The 10,243-nt window shown below is 35.0% G+C and overlaps 1 protein-coding gene and 1 long non-coding RNA gene across 2 annotated transcripts in view; one reads left to right on the top strand and one right to left on the bottom strand.

Moving 5' to 3' along the window:
• Positions 1–2,302, top strand: part of LOC106106877 (Fanconi anemia group I protein-like) — a 16,200-nt gene extending 13,898 nt beyond the window's left edge. The window contains 3 exon segments of the mRNA XM_013287537.1: positions 1,009–1,205; positions 1,617–1,722; positions 2,140–2,302. Coding sequence (XP_013142991.1) covers positions 1,009–1,205; positions 1,617–1,722; positions 2,140–2,252 — 416 coding nt within the window. The 3' untranslated portion in view covers positions 2,253–2,302.
• A 6,912-nt stretch (positions 2,303–9,214) lies between these two features.
• Positions 9,215–9,974, bottom strand: LOC106107083. Its single transcript, XR_001225840.1, has 2 exons — positions 9,716–9,974; positions 9,215–9,328 (listed from the first exon to the last, which is right to left on the bottom strand). It is a non-coding gene; the product is annotated as an uncharacterized LOC106107083 (long non-coding RNA).
• Between the last annotated feature and the right edge of the window lie 269 nt (positions 9,975–10,243).

The raw sequence follows: 10,243 nt of genomic DNA, 5'->3' as shown, positions 1-10,243 counted from the left end.
AAACGGTACACTCATTTAAACTAATCTTACGAAGTACGAGAGACAAACAAATAAATAGGGCTGTAAGGAAACTCCGCTTCCGCATCCGCAAGTGCGGAACTTCCGCAAGAAATATTATCTCCGCATCCGTTTTCGCTTTATTTCTTCTGCGGATAAAGGAGGTTAATTTACTTTTTATTTTTTATTTCTTTAATAAATCGCTTCCGTTAACCTCCGCTTCTGCAGAGGTGAAGCCTTTCGCTTCTACATTCCCGTCCGCTTCCGTTAAAATAGCCTCCATTATAACCCGACAAATAAAACGCTTAGCAAAACAAACTTATTGTTTGTATTAAGACAACGCGAAACAAGTTTTTTTTTTGTTTTATTGGACCAAAGCAAGGTTGAAAAATACAATAAAACCGTTTAAAGTAGTACAAACACACACACAGCCTTACAAATAAATGCGGTATAAAATTAAACTTAGGAATAAACCGAGCATAAGCAAAATTTGTACTAATATTTGCTTATAGTTTATTCCTAAGTTTAACTTTGTACTGCGTTTATTTGTAGGCTGTAAAACTTTTTAAAGTAGTAAAAACAGTAGGGCTTAAGCGTACTGACTGGTTGCTATATAAAAGTTATTATGACGTAGCTTCTGAATGTGTCTATGCGCATTATTCGACAGTTTCATTCCCCACCGTTGATTTTCCTGCGAAAAATATTCATAAATCAACTCCATAAAATATGTGCATGATAAATATAAATATATTATATAAGATACTAGCATTCGCCCGCGACTCCGTCGGCGTGGAATTAAAAAAACAACAAAAGTATGCGTTCTATGTGCTCTTCCAGGCTATGATTTACATTGATGCAAAATTTCATCGAGATCCGTTCAGCCGTTTAGGCTACAAACTATAACAGACATCCATCCATCTAAACTTTCGCATTTATAATATCAGTAAGATTAAAATAATAACAAAGAAAGCTCTCCGTAGTATCTCTAATAACTAATTATTCTAAATCCAGTGTTTAATTCCAGATTAGACCGTCTGTTAAAAATATCAGGCAAACGTCTATCATCAGTGATGGACTGCTTCATCACGTACTTGGAGCAGCAGGAGCAGGGCGCAAGGAACACCCGCGACAGCCGCCTCGTGCCGCGCCTTGTGCTAGAAGCTGAGCAATTCAACAAGCATGCGATATTGCTCGCTAATAAGGCTAAGGTATTATTTAATCTATCTATACTATTATAATAAAGCGTAAACACATACTTCTTTGTTGCCTAAGATGTCAGTAATTACAGCATTTTTGAATAATTCTTTCTTTGATAAAAAGCCCTATACTTACGACACGCTTTAGGCTATTAATTTCCACGGTATTAAAGTTAGGGAGTAAATAAACTGGAAAAAACACCTTCATGTGGGAAAGGGACCATAAATTACAAGCTGCCAACATTAAGGAAGCGAGGTTATTATGGTAATGGTAATTTTGACATTTTCGATTGAGAATTTGACGAATGTAAATAAACTAAGTTTTTATAATTTAATGCGGATGAAGCCGCACGGGCGTTAACCACGATTCCACCTAGACTTAATAAAGATGTGTTCAAAGTTCTAAGTATATAAAACTTTCAGGTTGATTATCAGCAATACTTTTCTCTGGGTTTCGCGCGAGATTTTAAGATAAAAGCCTCGCTGTTGCAGGAAGTGCTCAGCGCTAGAGAGGACCACACTGACACTGGTGACAATCTTACTAATATTATTAATGCGAAGTTTAGAATGTTTGTTACGAGTTTGAAGCCTAAACGGCTGAACGGATCTCGATGAAATTTGGTATACATTTAGAGCATAGTCTGGAAGAACACATAAGCTACCTACTTTGTTTTTTTTTTAATTTCACGAGGACGGTGTCGCTGGCATATAAATAGCTAGTATATAAATAACTAAGAAACAATTATTATTAAAATATTTCTAAATCTAATTTTGTAAACATCAGTATTTATTTACGGAGATTTTGATTTAGTTAATTTCGACATATTTTTTAATATTAAAGGTGATATCTCTAATAAGGAAATTAAATGTCAGCGGCCATCTTGAAGCGGCGTGTTCTCTCAATATTATATGACTATTTGTTTTAAAGTGTTATTGCTTTTCGCAGCTTCGGAAGAAGACATAAATGACGCGGCCACAGAAATAATTCCCATGACGTGTGACAATGAGGATAACCAAAACGAAGATGTACCTCTTAGGAAAAAACGACGAGTTTCCTAAATAAACTATGTGATGTCTGTACTTGTTAAGTTTATAAAGAAAAAAAAATCTTGTTTGTTTTTATTACCTATATAATATATAATCAGAATGTACCGCTGAATCTACTTACCGTTATATCATAGAAACTTAACACAATATATTAATCATTTTTACGCAGTAAAATGATTACATAAACAAACATATAAGAATGAATGTGGATGTAGATACAAAGGTAGAGGAAGACCGAAGAAAGTATGGATAGATTGTGTGAGAGTGTTTAAGGGAGAGTAATCAGATATGACGGTTAGACTTGTATGCAATATGAGATGTATACACTTACTGTACCCTCCCTAGGGACAAGGGAAAAGATCTTTTGCTCATAACCAGTAATATTAATGTGTATAACTTTAATAAATAGAATATATCAACAAACGGTAGAGTGGACATTAGGTAATTCAAATTCACGGAAACAGTAATGGTTACAGCAATACGGTAATTGACTAAATTTTTCCGCGGCGTTGCATAAAGGGAAATTAATTAACTATATCAACAAATATGTCAGCGCGTCGGTTTCCAGTGACCGGCCGATTTCCCTGAAAATAATATTCCTTGTTCAAACGGTCGTTACATTCCAATTATTCCGGTTGTAGCGCCAACAAAATTTAAATTATTCGATGAAATTGATATATTGCTATTCAAAATCGACATTTTATCGTGAACATTTGTAGCTATAGCGTTTATAAAAGCAAAATACGAATACCTAAAATAAAACAATATTATAATTTTAAATCATAAATGTATTTGAATTATACGTTGATTCTGAGAACTACATTTCGGATAGTTTGGAATCCTTCCAGAATATTGAACAATATTTGAAAAGATTAATGTTCTACTTACGTAATAGCACAGATAATAAATACCTTTATATATAAAGAGCGTTTTTTTGCAGAACACCGTAATCTCAGTCTCTGTTAAAACACGTATGTGTTCAAGTGTATACTTGAATTGAATTTCTAAGAAAAACTAACCTCAATGACAATAATTAATGTAAAATAAAAATTGTATTACATTATTGTTTTCAATCACAATTATGTATTCTCATACGATTCTTTTACGTTGTTTTGATTTCGCTACATGGAAACGTGTATACATCGGATGTTTACATTATTAAAATTACATAGAAATCGTTTAAAAGGATGTTATTTGTTTTCTAAGAATATAATGCAATACATGTACTTTGTATGCAATTACAAAGAACATGCAAGTGTTAAACATAAGGACGAACGTTAGGGTTAACGAGAAGAACGTTAATTATGAATGTGGAGGTACACCGGTAGAGTTAGACTTAGAAAGAGATGGTTGGATTGCGTGAAATGTGACATGATCAAGAAAGGAGTGGTGACTGTGATGGCGGATGATAGTTATTTGGAGGGAGAAAACCCGGTGCGCTGACACTACAGGAGAATGATAAGGTAGGGGATTTAATGATGCATTTATTAAAGAGACAAAACGGAGATGTACAAATGTTAACTTCCGTACTTTTATAAAAACTACTATGCAAACATTTCCACTGCCGAAGGTTTCCGAAGCGTCTCATTCTTACTAGCACCAACAATGTCGCATCCGTCTGCTTAATACTGTTACGTGGCGTTATGTTGTCATCGGCAAAGCTACACAAGTAATATTGTAAAGCTAAGGTTCTTAAAGTAGAATAAGTTTTGTATCATAATTTTAGCAGTATATTTATTGTTAACCTCATAATAATCATTACTTATGTTATACAGAAAACTTTGCAAGTATTACGGAATATCGGTGACTAAAATTAGTGTCCGGTTCGATTTTGTCATTACAAGATAGAAATAAGAATGAGGCGTTTTACTAGGAACTTCTTAAACTGATATTTTATTAACAATTTTACCGGGAAATTTGAATGCAACGGGCATTCCATTCCAAGAGCGCTCGACCGTTGTAATTGGTCTCTTAGAACTATGACTAATACAAAAAAAATGAAACATGATAATGGTTTAATTTAAATATCTACATTGAATTTTCATTACACGTAAATCTGTTACGAAATATTGACGTTAAAAGTCGATTGTATCAATTAATAAAAGCAAATAATTTTTGTCAGAAGTGCGTTAGGTCGAACCCCTCAACTAGTGACTCACTGCGACTAATTATCGTAAAATTCGATGATTAATATCTTTTGTTACAGTTCCACTTATCGATTCCTTTCAAATGAATCGTTTGAACCGTTTTTATTAAATACGTGACAAATCGTTTCAAAGTTCAAATATATTGAGATGATTTTTCATACACACCTGTATAACTTGATGATATAGGAAGTATATATTAAAAATGATAAGTAAATTATGTCTAATAACAAGACTTAAGTAAGAATTAGACAATAGAATCAGCGAGGTAAAGTTGGTGGATCTATCTATTTATAGTTAGTTACTTTTCTTTTGTGTATTTAAAACCTACCAATTAAATAAAACGTAGGTATACTGTAAATATTAACAAAAAGGAAACGACTTCCACGAAATAAAAATTGAGGTTATGTTTCCCTATATCTTGACCAAAAGTGCTAACTTCGTTAATAAAATGGCCATATTAAATAGCCGATGTCCGTTCCCCGTAGCCAGCTGACTCAGTACCAAGAAACATAAGCATGGACACGTTTTCACCGAATCGCAACTTCACAGAAATGTCAAATTTCACGCCATCTTGGAACTATAACGATTATTAAATTGGTTACTTCGAAAATTCGCAACACGTTTAGTTACGGATTACCCTTAAAATATATCGGCGTCAGGTCTAGACAAATAGATTATGGATTTTAGGCATCTATGATCTTTAGTAGAGTGTACAGTTTAGTATATCTATAGTAATCGAGTGTCTCGATTGTAACAGAATGTTTTTTACACGAGAATGAGGCAAACCAACGGGAAAACCAAGGTTTCTATCAACGCCCAAGAACATTTTCAATACGAGATAACCTGGAAATGCGTTGCCGACCTTTATTTCAGTACTAAGTTCAGTATTATTTACTTCTACTCTGAAAACATTTATTAAAATAACGTTTTTACAGATGATTTTTACAATTTTTTTACTTCGATGGGTCTTCTGTATGTTTTTCCTAATTTGGTCCTATATAAGTTGCTAAACCATTGAGCAATTTTTTTCTCAAACGATCCGAGTTTTCAAAGTAATAAATCAATATTTCTCTGCTACTGTACACACTAACGTGTTTATATTTTTTGTGTTAAAGCTGACAGTTGCGAGCATTGTTTTTGTTGGCGACATCAGTTTGACGTGGGTCCCGGCTCGAGCCCGCGGCAGCTGGCGGTACTTCTCAGAACCAGAGGGGGCTTGGGAATCAAATGATGGATTCTCCAAACTACAACTATATAGCTTTTGTGTAGTTCCTGCAAGATCCAATTCCCGCTACAACTGACATCTGCGACGAACCAGCTGTCACTTCAATATGTGTTTATAATTTCTATGACAAAGAAATGTTCGAATTACACAATTCAATGGCAGTTTGCAGCTCTTTGACAACGCCAAGAGGGGCAGTAAGGGCAGCTTTCCCGGTGACTTAAAAATTGTCAATTTATATTATAGGAATAAAAATAAAATTCTACTAGCTGTAATTCGTCAGTACTCTGCCCTCTCTGCCCCTAATCCCTAAATGAAGTCTGGCGACGCCGTTATTGCAGCATCTCAATAAAGCGTTGCGTAGTTTCTACCACAGATAATACTTATGGCATGTCCCACCACCGGCTGATAGAGGCTCAGATAGCTTAAAAATGACGTCACTGTCAGAGTACCAAAATCCGATACTTCCATCAGATATTTTACACGTTGGATTATTATCAGATAATTTACAATTTGGTGGGACTGGCCCTAAAATAGTTGTACTAATAGTTTGTAAGTGTATAATGACGTGATATAATTTATGACGGCAAGTTAATTACAAGTGATTTCAATGTAATTCGATTCCAACATAATAGGTAATAGGAACTAGCCCAAAGGAAATACTCTGGCCGACACGGGCGCAGTTTTAGGAATCGTTTCTGCACACGGTGCGTGATCTAACCTAATAAAGTGACCGGAAATAGCGAGCATTCCCACTTTGATTGCATGTTCTGTGAAATCAGTGAACCCCTCCCCAGCGCCACCTCGCGGCAACGATACAGAAAATTAGGTCCACTACCTGCGTTAGGGGTGACACTTCCTAGAATAAAGGCCATTGTAAGTAGGAAGTGTGTTCATGATTTTTTGACATTTTTACGTTATAATTTATCATCAGTAACAGTATAGAAAATTGTAATAAACAAACTGCTCTTGTTTTACTCATATTTTTCCTACTCTTAGCTAAACCACAATCAGAATTAAATTCAGGTTATTGAGAAGGTTTTAGGAAAGCGCAAAATATTATTTACATATTTAATTGTCGCGGAGTAGTTAAATATAAAGCGACTTTTGTTGTTAAGAATTTATACAAATTGGTGACTAGCAGCCCTAGGTAACATTCTTTTTTTTCCGCCTACAGATTATGTAAATTTTCGCGTTAGAGCCATACACGCTGTTTATGTCCGTTTTATGCAATAGATACTAGTAATTACTTATAACTCTTTTTGCCAACAACTTTTTCATTTCCATTTTGCATTTTTATTAACCGTGTGACTAATTTTATTCAAGGATTGTTAAAGACGCTGTTGTAAGCTTTAAAATAAAACGATGCGATTCTCTTAAATATTTAATAAAAAAATCAATACAAAAAACACAAAGAAAACGTTATTTTTAATTGGAAAATCTTACAAGTTTCTTGTTGTGTAAATCTAATCACACAAAAATGTAAAACTGTGTGGTCTCGTGCTGCCCAGTTACTGGCATGTATTTTATCGCCCTTGAAATATTTGATTTCTTGTTAAAAAAATTACCTTTCCATCTCAAATCGTAGTAAAACATGATCTCTGAAAACAAAATTTGCTTTATCTGTGAGCTTTGCCCCGATATAATAAACAAATTATGACATCTATCTGCGTGAAATGACGATTGCATTGTTCTATTCAAATTCTTGTTATTTGAAATTCGGATTCTTTCAATTTTTTTTTATTATACAAAATATAAGGTTATAAGAGAGGACTTAAAAGAAGGTTTTCTTTTAAAAGTAAATCACGTAAATAATTTCCTTTGAAGAAGTTTTTATTCTTCCATTGAAGTTTAAATATTTAATATTTTATTAGTTATTTAGCACTTTATAATGTATTTTAATAAGACGCCAGATCATGAAGGGAAGCTATCTTCTTTCCTTCCTTGGATGTTAGAAATTCTTGATGTTTTCGTGTAAAACTAAGTTTGCTAATGTTATTCTAGCTAAGGCTTATTTTTCCTTATACAATTTTCCTGAGCCTTTTAGTAGTTCGCAGAATATCCATAATTATTAATGTTATTAGTTCTCTTAAGTAATCAAAATGTATAAGTCTATTTCGATATAACAAAATATACTAACAGAAGGCAATATGAGATTATTCATAATTTAATATCTAACATGAAGGTTTTATATGTCTTATTTTTCATAGAAGAAACTTAAATCAAACGAGTACAAAACTCTTTGGTACAAACTTAATTCTTTCGAAGAAAATTTAGTGAAATTGAATTTTAAAATGTTCTGCGAATGGAACGCTTTAGCCCCATACCGAGGTTACCTAATAAAGCGAATCGCAATGATGGGCATACAAAAACCAAACTTCAAACCTTCAACATTAAGCTAATTAAGTAAAAATAAATCGTTGTTTTCTCCTCTCAAATAAAGTACAATAAAGTACGGTTTCTTCGGAATTTTTGCTGAAGACTACTAAAGGTGCAAAGATGCCTTGCTGCTACCCTTGCTGCTCTCCTTGCTGTTCACCGTGCTGCTCTCCTTGCTGTTCGCCGTGCTGCGGACCGTGCTGTGGATACTATCGTTGTTGCTGAGGCCATGGGCACCGAAGAGCTGGTCGCCCCTCTCCATCTATGGGGCGACGGCACACCAGCTTCGGCGACTATAGGCATCTTTTGTGGCGTCGAACAGTGAATTTATCGTTCAAACCGTTGATAATCAAGTAATGTACGGAATTAAATAAAACTTAACGTTTACAAATATTTCTGCTTTTTATTATACCTCGATTTGTACCTGGATTCAATATTCCAGCAGTTTGGATCCTATTTCCTACGGAATTCCCAAATATCTAGGAATTGGTATTTGAACTGTACCCACCTGGTTTTGGCCTAGGCTTGAATACTTAGGACTTGGTTCGGTTCCAGTGAGTCTAGCAATAAATTAACAGTGGTAGTGCCCGCTTTAACACTTAATAGGAAGGGGAAATATCTTTATGTGCGTCTCCTCCTCCGTCGTATAACGGTAGGCAACGCATCTGCAATTACGGATGCCGGAAGCAGCTGTCGCTTCGCCATTTTGACGGATTCTGAAGGCCGCTTGCTCGTTTGCCACCTTGTTATAAAAAAAATCTGGACTTGGACATGCAGCACATAGGCATGCGCGACAGCCAAGACAAAAGAAATGGAGATTTGTATAGCAAATGTACCGGTGTCGACTGGGGTCCACTTTGTTTAATAATATCGAGTATTGATGGTGCCACGCGCCCCAGAACTTCAAGGTCGGAGCTGCTTTAACTTTGTTTCCAAAAGATTATCCGGTAGAGCTGTTCTCATTTCTCTAAATCACATCTTTACAAATCAATGACATCTACCAAATACAAGCAATTAAAATATATTGAGCGTAACGTAATACATGGTTTCCACACACTTGGCCGATCAATAGAACTTGGTAACTGGCCTGCCAATGACAATGGTACCACAGAGCGCAGCAAACAGTCCCTAAATTTTCGCTTAGTGTTTTTAGTGACACGAACTGGCTGCTAGCCTTGCCATGGGACTTGAATGCTTATTGTGACATTAGAAATAAAATTCAATACTATAGGTATATTAGTTTATTCATTGTACAAAAAATTTGACCGGAATGCGTTACGAAGGTCTGTCGGCGCATCACGTGCCAGCACCCCTACAGCTTACTTTCATCTTGAAATTACCTGAAATTACAAAACATGTAAAACATCAGTACTATAGTGAAGGAGATAGAACTGCCGACCCATTTAAGACATGCTAGCTTGACATATTAAGGATTTACAAAGTCAGTCAATACGTAGTTAACTAAAAAAACTCCAATGATGGACGAACAAGGGCTCTCACCACGCTTTAAATAGGCGATCTTCGACAAGATCATTGTTCACTCTTAGACTACCTTTCGCTCGTGACTATCCGCGTGGAATTAAAAGGAACGAAAAAGTAGCCTATGTGTTCTTCCAGACTATTCTCTACGTACCGAATTCCATTGAAATTCGTTCAGCAGTTTAGGCTACAAACTAACAAACATCCATCTATGTATGTTGGTACAAAGTATATATAGTGTACTATACCTTAGTTTTAGAGGAGAGCTAGCAGCAAGGGCCGCAGCCCGGCATGCTCGGGTTGCATGTCGTAGCATACAAACAGTAGCCACCCCCTTGATGACCACCGACAAACCCTCCGTAGTAAACAGGCATATTATATCATTAAATATTAAACTTGCGACGCAAACTTTTTTGATTTTCTCCTTTTTATAATTTTTTTGATATTTTTTAAGTAATTTTTATATAAAATTAATGTGAGACCCGATGTGTCGTGCTGTTGTGTTTGTAATGTGAATGAATTGTGAAAATGTATTTAAATTGATATTCGAATTCATTTTATTTTTAAAATTACATCAAACCAAAGAGGATTTAAATGAGTGTCAAGTTTATTGAAATTAATTCTAATTTTAGCAGAGGGACAGCTGTAATCTATAAGTTAATGAGACAATGCACTTCCATGCTGATTGCAGGTGATTTCTAAGAAAGATTCTGGTTTACGTTATACCAGGCTTGTGCTACTGTCTATTTGTACTGGCCAAATGAAAACTAAGAAAT

The sequence above is a fragment of the Papilio polytes genome, unplaced genomic scaffold (assembly GCF_000836215.1).
Source record: "Papilio polytes unplaced genomic scaffold, Ppol_1.0 DF822067.1, whole genome shotgun sequence".
Lineage (NCBI taxonomy): Eukaryota > Metazoa > Arthropoda > Insecta > Lepidoptera > Papilionidae > Papilio > Papilio polytes.
This window is presented reverse-complemented; position numbering and strand designations above follow the sequence as displayed.